The sequence below is a fragment of the Phacochoerus africanus genome, chromosome 8 (assembly GCF_016906955.1).
Source record: "Phacochoerus africanus isolate WHEZ1 chromosome 8, ROS_Pafr_v1, whole genome shotgun sequence".
Classification (NCBI taxonomy): Eukaryota; Metazoa; Chordata; class Mammalia; order Artiodactyla; family Suidae; genus Phacochoerus; species Phacochoerus africanus.
Window position 1 is genome coordinate 165,307,143 of NC_062551.1, and position 19,391 is coordinate 165,326,533.

General features: G+C 40.7%; 1 protein-coding gene across 4 annotated transcripts in view; it reads left to right on the forward strand.

Moving 5' to 3' along the window:
• The window catches only part of TESK2 (testis associated actin remodelling kinase 2), a 130,338-nt gene that overhangs the window by 12,431 nt on the left and 98,516 nt on the right, over positions 1–19,391 (forward strand). For all 4 annotated transcript variants that reach the window (XM_047789247.1, XM_047789248.1, XM_047789249.1 and 1 more), the window contains exon 2: positions 18,382–18,696. In XM_047789247.1, coding sequence (XP_047645203.1) covers positions 18,472–18,696 — 225 coding nt within the window. In that variant the 5' untranslated portion in view covers positions 18,382–18,471. The remainder of the gene's footprint in view (positions 1–18,381; positions 18,697–19,391) is intronic.

The window sequence follows — 19,391 nt, forward strand, 5'->3', positions numbered from 1 at the left end:
CTTTAAAGAAGACAACCACAGAGCTCTCGATGCCATGCTCCATGAGAAGCCCCGAAGATGTGTGTATATTTGCCTTGGGGAGCACTTGGTCACTGGAAGGCTATCATAAAGAAGAAAAAAAGCAGACTTAATTTGTTGTATACTTGAAGCATCCAGAACTAGGATTAAGGTTGGGGTGGGGGATAGAGAGGAAAGGGAACTCATTTTTACTGTAATATTTATCTCTGTTTTATAAATTAAGGGAGAAAGTAAGTGACATGCCCAGTATCATTCAGCTACCAAGTTAAGTCAGAAATTTTTTTTTTTTTTTTTTTTGTTGCACCCTTGGCATGCACAAGTTCCTAGGCCAGGAAGGGAACCCACGCCACAGCAGCAACAACACTGGATTCTTAACCTGCCAAGCCACCAGAAGACTTGAATCAGAATTTTTTATTTTATTTTTTAAAATTTTTACATTTTTTATCCCCCCTCCTTTTTTTTTTTCTTTCTTTTTGTTGATTTTTAGGGCCACACTTGTGGCATATAGAGGTTCCCAGGCTCCCAGGCTAGGGGTCTAATCAGAGTTGTAGCTGCACTGGCCTACACCACAGCCACAGCAATGCCAGATCCTTAACCCACTGAGCGAGGCCAGGGATCAAACCTGCATCCTTTGTGGATGCTAGTCAGATTCGTTTCGGCTGAGCCAGCATGGAAATGAATCAGAATATTTTAAACTTTATTTTGGTCACACAAATACATTTTAAATAATAAGTAACAACATGTTACTTTAGAAAAATTACTTTTTTCCTATTCTCATTTCACGAAATTTTATGTTTTCTTAATCTCAGCATTTTTGCCATCACTAGATTTTTGTTGAATTATCTAGCACAGTTTGCCATGGTATATCATCTACTCTTCCCTCTGAACTGTTTTAGAAAGAACATTTTTTGAATATACCTGCACTACTTTATTAGGAATTTTATCCCAAACAGTAAGAACTCATTCATACAACATAAGACCATTTTATCTTTCCTTTCTTTTATCCTTTGGCCGCTCCATGGCATTTGGAGTTCCCAGGCCAGGGATCAGCTCTGAGCCACACTGTGGCGACACCAGATCCTTTAACCCACTGTCCTGGGCTGTGGATTGAACCTGTGTCCTGGCACTGCAGAGACAACACTGATTATGTTGTGCCACAGCGGGAATTCTGATTTTTTCTTTTTGTTGTTGTTGTTGTTGTTGTTGTTGCTATTTCTTGGGCCGCTCCCTCGGCATATGGAGGTTCCCAGGCTAGGGGTCAAATCGGAGCTGTAGCCACCGGCCTACGCCAGAGCCACAGCAACTCGGGATCCAAGCCGTGTCTGCAACCTACACTACAGCTCACGGCAATGCCGGATCCTTAACCCACTGAGCAAGGGTGGGGACCGAACCCGCAACCTCATGGTTCCTAGTCGGATTTGTTAACCACTGCGCCACGACGGGAACTCCAAATTCTGATTTTTTCATTTCTATTGCTGGTGTTTGTGAGGGCTCTGCTGTGTTTACTGAATTTTTTTTTAAATGACAAAAAGTTTATCATCTTTTGTTTCTGAAGCCGTTTTTGTTATTATTATGAGAAAAATGTAATAAATACCCATTTACCTATCACCTGTATATAACAATTATTAACATTTTGTAAAACTTGCTACATCTTTTTTTCTGATATATTTTAGTACAAATATAGACATATTTTATTTCTATTTCTGTATGCATTTCCAAAAATGTCTTAAATGATCTTAATATCATTATCACACAACAAAATTAATGTTTCTGCTGTCAGCTAATAGTAGTCTTTATTAAAATTTTCCTAGTTGTCTTTTATAGCTCATTTGTTCAAATCAAGTTCCAGTTGAGTATCATTATTGTAATTAGTTGTTATAACTCTTAATTCTGCTTCAGAGTTGGAATTTGAATATAGTGCTGTGCTTTTTCTGTGCTTTTCTTTCCTTAGATAGAAGAAGCTTTGTAATAATCAGACCTTTCCAATAATAGAACAAGCTGATTAGTGAGCTCTTTGTTAGTGGTGCTGTTTCAGTAGGCTGAGCTAATGCTGGCCTCTGTACTGTCCAATCCAGTGGACACTTTTTTTTTTAGTATTATTTGACTTTTTTTGGACATTTTATATATGTTTGTCATTTCAACCTTTGGCTTGACATTCTTTCTCTTGGTTTTATTCTTACCTGTGTTGTTTCTTTTTTGCCTTGTATGTGTTCCCTTGGCTTCTTATCAGATATCATCTAAGGACCTAGGAAGGAGACTGGGCTTTGGCATATAGCAGCAACTCAGTAAATATTATCTTTCACTCATTTCTCCACTTTGGGAACCTTTAGAATATATGTAAGTGCTCATGACTTTCAAGTCTGCATCTCCAGTTTAGCCTTCGCTCCTGAGCTCCCTGTGGTGTCTCTAACTGCTTCCTAGACGTTGTCCCTTGCTGTTGCTTCAGGCACCTCCAATTCAGTAAGATTAGAAAAGAACTGGAATCTCTTGACCAGTCTTTTGCTTTTGGTGAATGCCTAGTCATTCGTCCAATCACCCAAACCAGAAACATGGGAAGGATCCTAGTTAAACTTGGAGTCACCTCTCGCACCGTCTGTGTCCATTTGTTCACCTTTTTTTTTTTTAACTGAGGTATGGTTGATTTGCAATATTATATACTTCAGGTGTACAATATAGTGAGTCACAGTTTTTAAAGGTTATACTCTTTATAATTATGAAATATTGGCTGTATTCCCTGTGCTGTGTAATGTATCCCTGTAACTTATTTATTTTATACACAGTAGTTTATACCTTTTCATCCCCTACCCTTGCCTTCCTGCCCTCCTCTCTTCCTTTTCCCCACTGGTAACCACTGTTGTTTGTTCTCTATATGCTAGTCTGTTTCTTTTTTAAAAAATATTTGGAGTTCCTGTTGTGGCTCAGTGGTTAACGAATCCGACCAGGAACCATGAGGTTGTGGGTTCGATCCCTGGCCTTGCTCAGCGGGTTAAGGATCCGGCGTTGCCGTGAGCGGTGGTGTAGGTCACAGACGCGACTTGGATCCCACGTTGCTGTGGCTGTGGGTAGGAAGGTGGCTACAGCTCCAATTTGACCCCTAGCCTGGGAATGTCCATGTGCCGTGGGAGCGGCCCTAGAAATGGCAAAAAGACAAAAATAAAATAAAATAAAACATTCACTGGTTTATTTTTTAGATTCTACATGTAAGGGAATCGTATGGTGTTTGTACTTTTTTTTTTTTTTTTGGTCTTTTTAGGGCTGCACCCATGGCACGGCATATGGAGATTCCCAGGCTAGGGGTCAAATGGGAGCTGCAGCTGCCAGCCTGCACCATAGCAATGTGGGATCCAAGCCACATCTGCAGCCTGCACTACAGCTCACGGCAACATCAGATCTTTAACCCACTGAGCAAGGCTAGGGATCAAACTTGCATCCTCATGGTTACTAGTTGGGTTCATTACCGCTGAGCCACAATGGGAACTCCTATATTGTATTATTGATTTACACGTGTCTTTCCTGGGAGGCTGAGATGGAGACTCCTAGAGGGTGGAGTCGTGTTTTATTCAGTTTCCTATGTCCTCCCAGAGGCAGTAGTATAGTGATTAACAGTACAAGTGCCGGATTTGAATTTCTGGCTCTACCACTTCTGAGCTTTGAGCATTTCGACAAGTTAACTAATTCCCTCATGTCTTTGTGTCCACATTTGTAAAACATGAATAATAATGCAGCTGACCCATGAATGATACGGGTTTGAACTGCTCAGGTTCATTTATACAGATTTTTTTTCTATCGTAAATGTTACAGCATTACATGATATGAGGTTGGTTGGATACTAAGGAACCAGGAAACCATGTATCCACGCAGGGTTGACTGTAAGTTGTATGTTAGTCACCGAGGGTTAGAGCTCCTAATCCCCTCGCGCTGTTCAAGGGTCAACTGTGGTATCTACTTTGTAGGACTCATATGTATGTAAAATATAAAGCACTGGGAAGAGTGTCGGAAATGCTCAGTAAATATTATAGCACTCATTTTAATGCCCTGCATCTAATGGGAACCCTGTTAACATTTGATTTTTGTGTGCATGTGCGCCCACAGCATATGGATGTTCCTGGGCCAGAGGTCAACCCAAGCCATGGCAATGACAATGCCGGATCCTTAACCCACCGAGCAAGGCCAGGGATTGAACCCGCAACCTCATGGTTCCTAGTCGGATTCGTTAATCACTGCGCCATGACGGGAACTCCGACAATGCCAGGTCCTTAACCATCGTGGCTGCAAGAGAACTCCCCTTTGATGTTTTTAATAGAAGAGATTCTTGAATTGGCCAGAAGATAGGACTAGTTAACTTATGAATGCCTTTATAACTTTCATCCTAAGTTTCTGGTTTTTTGTTTTGTTTTGTTTTTTGTCTTTTGTCTTTTTAGGGCCGCACCTGGGGCACATGGAGGTTCCCAGGCTAGGGGTCCAACTGGAGCTGTTTCTGCCAGCCTACAGCAGAGCCACAGCAACACCAGATCCGAGCCGTGTCTGTGACCTACACCACAGTTCATGGCAATGCCGGATCCTTAACCCACTGAGCAAGGCCAGGGATGGACCCCGAAACCTCATGGTTCCTGGTCGGACTCATTTCCGCTGCGCCACGACAGGAACTCCCCCAAGTTTCTGTTTTATATCATGACCTAGGGTCTGGTGGATTGTAATTACAACAGCAAATAAGATTCTTATCCAAAAGAGATAATACAGTTTTAAGAACTGGCTTTTGATCTGTCTGGCACTAATATATGCCATTGTGTATACTCACGGCTAACTAAATAGAGAATGCTAGTTTTTATGTTAGATTACCTTTGGATTGAATGGGAATTGCAACTCATTATTTCACAGTAGGATGGCAAGTTCAGCAGTATTGCTTTTATTTTTAATTAGGCAGTCATCCTGAAATGTGTCTGTATTTGCTATGTTGATCCATAGAAAGGGTAGCAGCTAAGCAGACCTGTGATGTGGATTTGCCATGTAGTTGGTCTTGATATACAGCAAATGTGCTTATCCATATTCCTGTTCTGGAAAAAGGCCATTTTCCTGGGCTCCCTCTTACATAGAACAAATCCTTATTTTCTTTTGAATTAGGCAATTTTGATGATAGAAAGAAAACAAAGTATGATTAGGATATTATGTTTGCATTCTTTTTCTACTCTTTTTTTTTTTTTTGCTCTACCAATGGCATATGGAAGTTTCTGGGTCAGGAAAAGCTGCAGCATGCCACAGCTGCAGCAATGCCAGATCCTTAACCTACTGTGCCGGGCTGGGATTGAACCTGACCCAAGCCACTGCAGTTGGATTCTTAACCCACTACGCCACAGCAGGAACTCCCTTTATCTACTCTTGATACTTCGGGTATAAAAGTCCACTGAGGAGTTCCCGTTGTGGCGCAGTGGTTAATGAATCCGACTAGGAACCATGAGGTTTTGGGTTTGATCCCTGGCCTTGCTCAGTGGGCTAAGGATCCAGTGTTGCTGTGAGCTGTGGTGTAGGTCGCAGATGTGGCTCAGATCCCGAGTTACTGTGGCTCTGGCGTAGGCTGGTGGCTACAGCTCTAATTAGACCCCTAGCCTGGGAACCTCCATATGCCGTGGTGTGGCCCTAGAAAAGACAAAAAGACACACACACACACAAAGTCCACTGAATTCTCAGAAATCCTTTTTACTCTGTGAGACTTCATTACCAACTCTGTGCCTACATGATGCCATATTCAGATGGATGTTGAAGATGATGGTTGCTGGCTGACACTTTGCCAGATCCTGCTACCTGCTGGTTGATGGCTATTCAATATGTTACAGGATTTTATTTGCATCTGTGTTGTTGTGAAGGTTCATGTGCCTCATTCCTGTGAAATGAAAGAGTGAGAAACAACAAATACTGTACATTAGATTGGAAAAGAAGAACTAATTGGGAGTTGACATATTTTCCCTATCGGCTTCTTCTTCTTCTTTTTTTTTTTGCCATACCTGCAGCACGTGGAAATTCCTGGACCAGGGATCGACCAGTTATCTTATAAACGCTTTTACAACTTTCTGAGATACTGCAGTGACCTGAGACGCTGCAGTGACCATGCTGGATCCTTAACCTGTTGCATTACAAGGGAACTCCTTGGCATCCATTCTTTAAATAGTCTGTTTAGGAGTTCCATTATGGTGCAGTGGGTTAAGGATCAGGCATTGTCACTGCAGTGGCTCAGGTTACTGCTGTGGTACAGGTTTGATCCCTGGCCTGGGAACTTCCACATTCCATGGGTGAAGCAAAAAAACAAAACAAAACAAAACAAAAAAACAAAAACCTATTTAAACTAAAGCTAAGTTTTATCTCTGTATAGTTAAGTGACTGAAGGGTTTTGATTCAAAGGCTGGAGGAGCTATCATCTATATACTGTTTAGTCTCTGTTGTTAGGTGGTGAATAGTTGTAGCTTTATACCCATTCCATAAGCAATCATTTTTTCATAGAAATTGGCAACTTTTCTGGAGGAGATAAGCCAAAGTGGGAAGTTTTTGGATTTGGAGCTAGCGGATTTGAATCCTGAGAGTATGTCTGTCACTAGTTTTTCGAATTTGGGCAAATCCATGGAGTTCCCATTGTGGCGCAGTGGGTTGAGAACCTGACTAGTATCTGTGAGAATGTGGGTTCAATCCTGGCCTTGCTCAGTGGGGTTAAGGATCCGGCGTTGCCAAGAGCTGTGGTGTAGGTCGCAGATGCAGCTTGGATCCCATGTTGCAGTGGCTGTGGTGTAGGCCAGAAGCTACAGCTCCGAATGGACCCCTAGGCTGGGAGCTTCCATATCCATGGGTGTACCCCATAAAATAAAAATAAAAACAAAAAACAAATTTGGGCAAGTTATTTTATCTCTCAGTGTTTTAATTTTTCTCTCTTTAAATTGGAGATGATAATACCTACCTTGCAGAGCTGTCAGAAAGATTAGAGAGAGCAAACACAACAATACTTGGTAGAATGCGTGGCCTATGGTAAATGGTGGCTGTGGTGGTTGTTATTTATAGAAGCATTTCAGATGGGCAAATGGTCTACTTGTAGGTCCTAAAAAAGTTTCTTGATTCTCTGGAAAAGAATTGTGAATTCCTGCTTTGGAAAGATAAGATATATAATACTGGATATAGGGTATTTAATTCACAGACTTTTCATTGATAGCTTTGCAAATTACTTTCTCCAATCAAAGCCTTTAATTGTACCTTCTTTGTGAAGAAAATCAATCAATCCCAATATAAGTGAACATTAGCCTCTGAAAAGACAAACCTGCCTGTGCAGAAAAGAAAGATAAACAATTTTGAACTTCCCATTTTTTTTTTTTGTCTTTTCTAGGGCCGCTCCCTCGGCATATGGAGGTTCCCAGGCTAGGGGTCGAATCGGAGCTGCAGCCACCGGCCTACGCCAGAGCCACAGCAACGCGGGATCCAAGCCACGTCTGCAACCTACACCACAGCTCACGGCAACGCCGGATCGTTAACCCACTGAGCAAGGCTAGGGACTGAACCCGCAACCTCATGGTTCCTAGTCGGATTCGTTAACCACTGCACCACGACGGGAACTCCCCCAGTTTTTAAATATTAGGAACTGAGAACACAATTACTAAAAAATGATTTGTGTTGTTGTAAGCAGCATGGTTTTGGCATTTTTGAAAGCCTGTTGAAGGCTGTTTCCTGATTTAAGAACAAAACTGATGAAGCTTTTCTAACACAGTGTTTCTTGACAAGGGCAGTATTGGCATTTAGGGGAAGACAATTCTTTGTTGTGTAGGACTGTTCTGTGAATTGTAGGACATTTAGCTTCCCTGGCCCCTGCCCACTAAAATGCCACCCCACACCCCCGCCATTGTGACAATAACTCCTCCCTGAGAAGAACCTCCTTCCCCCTAAATTTTCACATGCCCCTAACTGAGAACCACTGGGACTCTAGCTGGGATATTTTCAGTGAAGCAGCTCACAGCATGTGAGTTTCATTTGAAGAATTCCACGTTTTCACAGCTTAAAATGAATTGATCAGCAATGTGTAGGCTCTTGAATCAATGAGCCTCTTTATAATGAGAGTAATTGTGGTTGTTTCTTCGTTTCCCTTCCCCCCAGTAGTATACTTTAAGAGGCCCTATTAGTATCAAAAGAGGATATGCCATAAACAAACCAAGAGGGGTACTCCAGAGTCTGAAAACAGCATAAAATCTCACACATTTCAAAGAATGTACTTTCTGATTTAAAAAATTTTTTAATTAAAAAAAAAATTGAAAATGTGGGATTTAAAAATTTTTCTTTTTGGGGGGGGGGGGGTCTCACCTTCGACTTGTGGAAGTGGCCGGGGCCAGGGATTGAACTTGTGCCTCAGCCGTGACCTGTGCCACAGCTGTGGCAAGGCCAGATCCTTAACTCACTGAGCCACAAGAGAACTCCTAGGGTGTCGTTTTAGAGTCTCTTCATAGACACCTTTGCTGCCTTTTATGGCTATTTAAAATTTGTCAGATTAAATCGAAAGCCATTTATAACTCGGTGTCATTTCAAATGTGGTCATTCAGTGTGCTGGCCAAAGGAGCAGAAGTCATGGCTTGGATGTTTTCCCATGCTCAGCACTTCTCCAAAATGGATTATTGAAGTTCTAACTCCCATAAGTTGACTGTACTTTTTACCACTCACTTCCCGCAACTGTCTAGTAGTTATTCCTACTTTAAGCTATAATAGGGGTTCTACGTTAAATATCCGTGTTTGTCATGTCATGCTTTTATAGTTTCAGTTTGTGGATCTGAATAAGTTGGGCTATCCAGAAATTCTCCCATTGCTTTTGAGTATTTAGCCTAAGATATAAATACTCCTTGGACCAAAAATTATAGTGGAACTGTTGCAGAATAAAAGTTTGAGAATCTAGAGACTTGGCTTGCCCATTGGGATGCTATTTATTTGCCAAATTGTTTTCAGGGTTGTTTTTTTTTTTTTCCCCTAAACATACTGCATAGCTGTTGTATTGGCAATAGACCCAAAAAACAGAACAAAACAAAACAAAAAAAAACCTTTAAAATTCTTTCTTTTTTTTGGCTGAAGCATCTAGCGGCTTGATGTGGGATCTCAGTTCCCAGACCAGGGATTGAACTTGGGCTGCAGCAGTGAAACTACTAAGTCCTAACCACTAGACCACCAAGGAACGCTCTAAAATTCTTTTTTTTTAATTGAAAAATTAAATATAGGAAAGAGTATAATATAATACCACCTAGAATTAACAGCTATTCATTAACAACAACAGCAATTAGCAGCCATAGCATTTTGTTTGTTGTAGGTTTGTTTTTTAATAAAAGGAAGCAAAACATTATTGCTATAATTGATGTTTCCTTTATTTCTCATCCCTATTTCACTTTTCTTTTTTTCCATTGAGGCAGCTTCTACTATGAATTCAGTGTCTGGCTTTCTAGTTTATGCTTTAGACATTTACTATAAACATGTAACTTTCAATAGTAATTATAATCAACAGGACTTGAATGCTGGCTTTTTACCAGGTACTGTTCATTTAATCAATAACCCTGTGGTAATTGTAAGGATTAAATGATATAAATTGTTATAATTTAGGTACTATTTTTATTTCCATTTCATAGATGGGGAGCTGGAGGTATAGAGAGGTTTTAAAATAACTTGGCCAGTTTTGCTTTGCATTTCTCTAATAATTCAGTGATGTTGAACATTTTTCCATGTGCCTAATGACCATCTGTATGTCTTCTTTGGAGAAATGTCTATTTAGGCCTTCTGCCCATTTTTTCAATTGGATTGTTGGGGGTTTTTTGTTGTTGAGTTGTATGAGTTGTTTTGGAGATTAAGCCCTTGTTGGTAGCTTCATTTGCAACTATTTTCTCTCATTCTGTAGGTTGTCTTTTTGTGGGTTTTTGTGGGTTTTTTTGTATGGTTTTCTTTGCTGTACAAAACTTGTGAGTTTGATTAGGTCCCATTTGTTTATGTTTGTTTTTATTTCTATTGTCTTGGGAGACTGACCTAAGAAAATGTTTATGTGATTTATGTCACAGGATGTAGTAGGCTCATGAAAAATGCTCAACATCACGAATTATTAGAAAAATGCAAATCAATACTCCAATGAGGTACCATCTCACACGGGTCAGAATGGCCATCATTAATAAGTCCACAAAGAACAAATGCTGGAGAGGGTGGGGAGAAAAGGGAACCCTCCTGCAGTGTTGGTGGGAATGTAAACTGGTACAACCACCACGGAAAACGGTACAGAGGTTCCTCAGAAAACTAAATGTAGAACTACCATATGATCCAGCAATCCCACTCCTGGGCATATATATGGACTAAACTATAATTTAAAAAGATATATGAGCACCTATGTTCATTGCAGCATTCACAATAGCCAAGACATGGAAACAATCTAAATGTCCCTTGACCAATGAGTGGATTAAGAAGATGTGGTGCATATATACAATGGAATACTCCTCAGCTGTAAAAAAGAACAAAATAATGCCTTTTGCAGCAACATGGATGCAACTAGAAATTATCATACTGAGGGAAATAAGTCAGAAAGAGAAAGACAAACACCATATGATATTCCATTTATATGTGGAATCTAAACTATGGCAGAAATGAACCTATCTATAGAACAGAAACAGACTCACGGACTTAGAGAACAGACTTGTGGTTGCCAAGGGGGAGGGGAGGGTGTGGGATGGACTGGGGCTTTGGGATTGGTAGATGCAAACTATTACATTCAGATGGACCAGCATTGAGGTCCTACTGTACAGCACATGGACTACGTCCAGTCTCGTTGGCTAGACCAGGATGGAAGGTAATATAAGAAAGGGAATGTACGGGAGTTCTCGCTGTGGCACAACAGAATCAGCAATGTCTTGGGAGCCTTGGGACTCAGGTTCCATCCTGGCCCGGTACAGTGGGTTAAGGATCCTGAGTTGCTGCAGCAGCTGTAGCTTAGGTCACAACCGGCTCAGATCTGATCTTTGGCCAGGGAACGCCATAGGAGTGAGCTGCAGCTTAGGTTGCAGATGGAGCTCGGATCCTGCATTGCCATGGCTGTGGCATAGGCTGGCAGCTGCCATTCTGATTTGACCACTAGCCTGGAAACTTCGATATGCTGCAGGCGTGGCCCTAAAAAAGCAAACAAAACAAAATAAAAACACAAAAAACAAAAGAAACAAACTGAAGTATAGTTAATTTACAATATTGTGTTAGTTTCCGATATACATACAACAAAGTGAATCAAAAGTTACGCATATACATATGTCCATTCTTTTTCAGATTCTTTTCCCATATAGGTTATTAGAGAATATTGAGTAGATTTCCCTGTGCTATCTATTAGTTATCTATTTTATATATAGTAGTAGGTATATGTTAATCCCCAACTCCTAGTTTATCTCTCTCTGCCGCATGTTCCCTTTGGTAACCATAAGTTTGATTTTTAAATCTGTGACTATTTGTTTTGTAAATAAGTTCTTTTGTATTCTTTCAGATTTCTTCCATTATGGGATATTACCAGATATTGAATATAGTTCCCTGTGCTATAGGGTCCTTGTTATTTATCCTTTTTTCTTTTCTTTTTTTTTTTAAGGGCCACACCAAGGGGGCATCATATGGAAGTTCCCAGGCCAGAGACTGAATCTGAGCCTCAGCTGCGGCCTACACCACACTGTGGCAATGCTAGATCCTTTTTTTTTTTTTTTTTAAAGATTTTTTTTTTCCGCTGTATTTTTTTTTTGTCTTTTGTCTTGTTGTTGTTGTTGTTGTTGCTATTTCTTGGGCCACTCCCACGGCATATGGAGGTTCCCAGGCTAGGGGTCGAATCGGAGCTGTAGCCGCCAGCCTACACCAGAGCCACAGCAACGGGGGATCCGAGCCGTGTCTGCGACCTACACCACAGCTCACGGCAACGCCGGATCATTAACCCACTGAGCAAGGACAGGGACCGAACCCGCAACCTCATGGTTCCTAGTCGGATTCGTTAACCACTGTGCCACGACGGGAACTCCCCGCTAGATCCTTTTTGTTCTTGTTTTTGTTTTGTCTTTTTAGGGCCACACCCGTGGCATATGGAGGTTCCCAGGCTAGGGGTGTAATTGGAGCTGCAGCTGCGACCTACACCACAGCTCACAGCATCGCTGGATACTTAACCACCAAGAGAGGCCAGGGATCGAACCCTTGTCCTCATGCATACTAATCGGGTTTGTTAACTGCTGAGCTGTGACGGGAACTCCACAACACTAGATCCTTTCACCCACTGTGCTGGGCTGAAAATTGAACCTGTGCCTCCACAGCGACCTGAGCCACTGTAGTTGGATTCTTAACCCACTGTGTCACAGTGGGAATGCCTATTTTTAGTTTCTTGAGGAATGTCTACACTGTTCTTCATAGTGACAACACTGATTTACATTCCCTCCAGCAGTATAGGAGGGTCCCCTTTCCTCCACACCCTCTCCAGCGTTTATTACTTGCAGACATTTTTCCCTAATTTTTTTTTTTTTAGGGCCGCACCCATGGCATGTGGAAGTTCCCAGTCGGGATCGAATTGGAGCTGTAGCTGCTGGCCTACAGCACAGCCACAGCAACTCGGGATATAAGTCATATCTGCAACCTAAACCACAGCTCAGGGCAACAATGCATCCTTAACGCACTGAACAAGGCTGGGGATTGAATCCATGTCCTCATGGATACTAGTCGGGTTCATTACTGCTGAGCCACAATGGGAACTGCCTTTTGTAGACTTTTTGATGATGGCCGTCTGACTGGTGTGAGGCCTCATTGTAGTTTTGATTTGCATTTCTCTAATAATTAGTGATACTGAGCATTTTTTCATGTGCCTGATGGACATTTGTATGTCTTCTTTGGAGAAATGTCTATTAGGTCTAATGCCCATTTTTTGATTGGTTTTCTGTTTTTGAGTTGTATGAGCTGTACGTATATTTTGGAAATTAAGCCGTTGTTGGTTGCATCGTTTGCAAATATTTTCTCCCACTCCGTTGGTTGTCTTTTCATTTTGTTTATAAGTTTAATTAGGTCCCATTTGTTTATTTTTGGTTTCGTTTCCATTACTCTAAGAGACAGATGCAAAAAAATACTGCTGTAATTTACGCCAAAGTGCATTCTGCCTGTTTTCCTCTAGGAGTTTTATGGTATCTGGTCTTACATTTTTGTAGGTCTTTAATCCATCTTGAGTTTATTTTTGTATATAGTGTTCAAGTGTTCTAATTTCAATCCTTTTCATGTAGCTGTCCAGTTTTCCTAGCACCACGTATTGAAGAGGGTGTTTTTTTCTCCATTGTATGGTCGTGCCTCCTTTGTTGTAGGTTAATTGACCATAAGTGTGTGGGTTTATTTCTGGGCTTTCTATCCTGTTCCATTGATCTATGTGTCTGTTTTTGTGCCAGTACCAACATTATTGCGGTTGAAATACATCCACATTGCTAGATAGAGTTAATGCATTGTAAGTACTGTATATTTCATTGAAAAATATCCTACAATTTATGTGTTGCTCGTACAGACTAATTTTGGGTCGTTTCTTCTGCCTTTATTACACACAATGCTGAAATTAAATAACTGTCCTTGTTTGGGTCTCCTGTGCTTAGTGCAAGAGTTTCTATAAGCATATACCTTTAAAAAGACTTTTTCTCCTCTTGAAAAGTACTATGAGTGAAGATACAAACTTTTTTTTTTCAAAATGAAGAATATCGAAACAGTCTATTGTGCATCTTGTAATAGACTCTAACTAAACCAGTTGAGTTGCAGTCAGTTCGTCCTTACCTCCTCTCATCTAGCTGAGCATGTACAACCTGACCTGTTGAACTAAATGGTCAATTCTGTCTTTCAAGCCTTAGGATAGAGAATGGGATCTGCCACCTGCAGGGAACCCTTGAGGGCATTGTGGAGGTTAACAGTGTATTTCATTCAAAACAAAATATATCTTGGGGTTCTCCTGTGGTACAGTGGGTTAAGGATCTGGTGTTGTCACTACAGTGGCTTAGGGTGCAGCTGTGGTGCAGGTTTGATCCCTGGCCAGTGACCTTTTGCATGCTGTGGGCATGGCTCCCCCCCAAAAAAAATTTAAAAGAAAAAGTGAAATATATCTAAACAACTCTGAGAAAGTCAGTAGATGGCAAGCCTATCAAACTGTTCAGTTAATTTAGCAAGCAACTATGTTTTATATGTACAGGGTCTTATTTTTAATTTTTTAAAATAGTTATTTCTCCAATTCAATTTTTTTTTTTTTTACTGTACAGCATGGTCACCCAGTTACACATACATGTACACATCCTAGTTTTGCACATTATCATGCTCCATCATAAGTGACTAGACATAGTTCCCAGTGCTACACAGCAGGATCTCATTGTGTATTCAGTTTTAATTTTAGTATTTGGTACAGCCACCCCTTGGTATCCACTAGGGCTTAATTCCAGACCCTCCCCCAGATACCAAAATCCTCTTTTGCTCAAATTCTTTATATATGTATATAAATAACTCTTTATAGATATATATAAATAATTCTTTATATACATATAAAGTTCTTTATATAAAATTCTTTATATAAAATAGCATAGTATTTGCATATATCATATGCACATCCTCCCAAATACTCTAAATAATCTCTAGATTACTTATAATATTTAATACAAAATAAATACTCTGTAAATAGTTGCCTGCACATGCAGGCAAATTCAAGTGTTGCTTTTTGGTGCGTTCTAGAATTTCTTCTCCTCCATATTTTTGACCTGGGGTTGGTCGAATCTGCAGATGCGGAACCTGGGATATGGAGTGCTGGCTGTATTTTACTAAAATTAAGTTTCTTTTTCTTTTGATCTCTGTCCAAATTGTAGTCAGCCTGGTCTTCCCCTGCACTCACGTCCTGATCCTCTTCCATCCAGGTGACTAGCTCAGCTCCTTACAGCTCTTGTAGTCGAAAAACACTCATGTCAGTAATAATGAAATGGAAAAAGCTTGAGCTTTGGTGCTGGGTGGACCCTGGTTCCAGTTCTGGTTTGACCAGCTGTGTATCCTTAGGCAAGTTACTTAACCTTCTGAGCCTGTGTTTCTTTTTCTGTAAAATAAGTATCACACCTACCTCGGTGTTATGTTTTGAGGTTAATGCCTGAGAAAAGGCTTGTGAAATTCTTGGGTTTTTTTTAAGCTCTTAATATTCGCCTTCCCTGCTGTAAAGGATCTTCAACTCTTAGTGTACATAGAATCACTGGGGAGCTTGGTAATATTTCCAGGCCTCACTCCAAGAGATTCTGATGTAGCAGGTCAAGGATGAGACCCAAGAATCTGAGTTTTGAACAAAGTCTTTTGAAATTTTGAAACAGATGATCAACAGACTTAGAAATATACTATCCTTGGTTCCTTGGTTCCAAGTCTAGCTTGGCTAGTAAGTAACTTAGAACTACGGGCAAATCATTTCTGCTTTCTGGTCCTTATGTTTCCTTGAATATAAAATGAAATGGTTTTTTTTGCTCTTTTTTTTATTACTTTTTAAAAATTACTCAAATGAATTTATCACATCTGTAGTTGTATAATGATCATAACAATCTGATTTCACAGGATTTCCATCCCACAGCCCAAGCACATCCCCCCACCCCCCAAACTGTCTCCTCCAGAGACCATAAGTTCTTCAATGTCTGTGAGTCAGCATCTGTTCTGCAAAGAAGTTCAGTCTGTCCTTTTTTCAGATTCCACATGTCAGTGAAAGCATTTGATGTTGGCATCTCATTGTATGGCTGACTTCACTTAGCATGATAATTTCTAGGTCCATCCATGTTGCAAAAAATGCTGGTATTTCGTTCTTTTTAATGGCCAAGTAATATTCCATTGTGTATATATATGTACCACATCTTCTTGATCCACTCCTCTGTCGATGGACTAAAATGAACTTTATGGGAGTTCCTGTCGTGGCTCAGCAGAAATGAATCTGACTAGTATCCACGAGGACACAGGTTTGATCCCTGGCCTCACTCAGTAGGTTAAGGATCCAGCATTGCTGTGGGCTGTGGTGTAGGTCACAGACATGGCTCAGATCTAGCGTTGCTGTGGCTGTGGTGTAGGCTGGTGGCTACAGCTCCTATTCGACCTCTAGACTGGGAACCTCCATATGCTGCGGGTTTGGCCCTAAAAAGACGAAAAAAAAAAAAAAAGAAAAAAAATGAACTTTATGGTCTCTACTGGCTGTAAAAATTTTAAGATTTTGGCCTTATAATGCAAAAATTTTGATATGGTGATCTTCTGCCACTTTATGGCAGAGGTTCAATAGAAGTACTTAAATGTTTCATTCTTTGAGGACTCCGATTATTCTTCCTTCAATGAAGACTCTGGTGAAACTAGCTTAAGCAAAGATAATTTATTTTAGGAGTTCCCTGGTGGTACAGTAGGCTAAGGACCCTTTTTTTTTTTTGTCACTGCTCTGGCTTGGGTCACAGCTGTGGCACGTTTTGATTCCTGGCCCCAGAACTTCTGCATGCCACGAACTCAACCAAAAAAAAATTTATTTTAAAGATATAGGGATATCTTATGGAACTTTAAACAGGATGCGTTAGGCCTCAGGAATCAGGGATTAGAGCTCATTAAGAAAATCAAGAACACCTTGTCTCTCTCTTTATTTCTTTGCAAATTGGCCTGAGTCCCTTGGCCTTTTCTGCCTTCCAGACTGCATGGTAGAAAACTGTCATGGCCAACAGCTCCCAAGTTCACATGGCTTCCATTTTAGAAAGAAGCTAGACTGAGGTTCCAAACTGCCAGGAAAGGAAATATGACTGGTCCATATTCAGTAGAATGCCATGGACTGTGGCTACGACTGGGGAGGTAGGGCTCTGTTGTAAGGATGCCTTCGGAGCCGTGCCACTAATTCTCCATGATTGGAGCTGGTAGAGGTAGTTTGGGTTAAGTTTGCTAAAGCATTTCAGTAACTGCATAACCACAGTGTTGTATTTTGCGTAAGACTGATTCTTGTAGAAGAAAGTAGAAGTAGGGAGAGACAGGCTAGAAGAAAAAGTGGGCTTGTGTTTTTAGTCTTAATCTTGTAGCAGGTAGGGTGGAGCCATCTATAATCACTTCTGCTGGGCTCAGCTATTTAATCGAGTGGATCTTTAGGGAGTTCCCCTAGTGGCTCAGCAGTTAACAAACCGGACTAGGATCCATGAAGATTCGGGCTTGATCCCTGGCCTCGCTCAGTGGGTCAAGAAGGATCCGGTGTTTCCATGAGCTGTGGTGTAAGTCACAGACGTGGCTTGGATCCCATGTTGCTCTGGCTGTGGTGTAGGCTGGCAGCTGTAGCTCAGATTCAACCCCTAGCCTGGGAGCTTCCACATGCTGCAGGTGCAGCCATTAAAACAAAACAAAACAAAACAAACCAGTGGATTTTAAAATTGCTTTTGGATTAGTTTTCTTCTTCTAAAATTATATAATTTTAGGAGTTCCCGTCATGGTTCAGCAGTTAGTGAACCTGACTAGTATCCATGAGAATGCAGGTTCGATCCCTGGCCTCACTCAGTGGGTTGAGGATCCGGCATTGCCATGAGCTGTGGTGCAGGTTGCAGCTGCGGCTCGGATCCCGCATTGCTGTGGCTCTGGCGTAGGCCGGCGGCTATAGTTCCTGTCGTACCCTTAGCCTGGGAACCTCCGTATGGGGTGGGTGTGGCCCTAAAAGACAAAAAGACCAAAAAATAAAAAAATAAAATTATATACTTTTAGAGTATAAAGTATTTGTCATCCTTGTTTTATATATTTGGATTTAATGATTTTTCAAAAGAAGAGAAAATTACGTGAGGCTGTGCATTGCATTAGCAGGAGCACAGGCTTTTGAATCAGACAGCCTTGCATTTTGTCTCTGCCATTTAGTGACTGTGTGATTACTTGACCTCTCTGTGAAATGAACACCGTAATCCTTATATCATAGATTACTTGAGAATCAAATGACATGACATGTACAGCTCTTATCCTGTGTTTCCTACATAGTAGCTGCTCAATGAATGATAGATATCATTGTTATTTTGTTTTTTAGAAGTAATTTATAATCTTTATTGTATTCTACTTATGGTAAAGGCTGACTATATCTTAGGCTTTATATCACTTTTTTTTCTTGAGGGTTAGGTTCTATTTGGGGCAAAATTAGGACTTAAGCCTGGTTAACGGCATCTCACGTAGCTGGGAGAAACCTCTCCCTATATATCACTGTTATTTGAAGGTAAAGACATAAATTGTTTTTTAGATCTGAAAATCAGGAGCTAGAACATGAACGAGGAAGTATTTTTACTTTGATAGTTTCTTGGTATGCGTGTATTGATTATTCATTAGTGGTTTTAATGAAATATCCCGTTCTGATCTCTTGTTTAGGGTCAAGCCAGAAGAGAAGTAAAACTCAACAAAATTTTATTATGTGTGGAAGTTGTTCTTAAAAGAAGGAAAAAAGTGACTATTGAGACTATGGATCGGAGCAAACGGAATTCAATTGCAGGATTTCCGCCACGTGTGGAGCGTCTCGAAGATTTTGAAGGAGGAGGCGGCGGAGGGGACGGGAGCCTGTCCCACGTGGGAAGAGTTTGGCCCTCTTCATATCGAGCTCTTATAAGTGCCTTTTCCAGACTCACGCGTTTAGATGACTTCACCTGTGAAAAAATAGGCTCTGGCTTTTTCTCTGAAGTGTTCAAGGTGAGTGATGCCTCAGCTTTTCTCGTAGTGGCTTGGTGATGGTCAGTGTCCCTGCAGACTTGATGGTTGTTTTTAATTAGGACATAGGCTTTGCCTCGTCAGGGTCCTGTGAATCTTGAGCGGTGGTCTCTCCTGACCTCTCCAGCTACGTATGAACTTGTAAGCCATTTTATTTATTTTAAGTATAAAAAGCCTACATGCTGATCAAAAATTCACATAATATAGGAGCCTCTTCCACCTCCCATGTGTATATACATAACATAAATCTACCGCTTTAACTATATTTCAGTGCACGGTTCCGTGGCATCAAGTACATTTATAGTATTGTGCAACTAGCATCTATCTGTTTCCAGAATTTTTTCCTTTTCCCAAACAGAAACGTTGTACCCGTTAAAAAATAACTCCCCCCACTACCCTTATCCCCTCTTAACGTCTGTTCTCCTTTCTGTCTCTCTGAGTGTGTCTGTTCTAGATACCGCATATTAATGGAATCATAGAATATGTGTCCTTTTGTGTCTGGCTTCTTTCACTTAACGTCCTCAAGGTTCGTCCATGTTGAAACATATATCAAAATTTCACTTCATTTTTATGTCTGAATGGTATCTCATTGTGTGTATATACCACATTTTCTTAATCCATTCACCTGATAATGAGCATTTGGGTTGTTTCTTCCTATTGGTTATTATTATTATTAT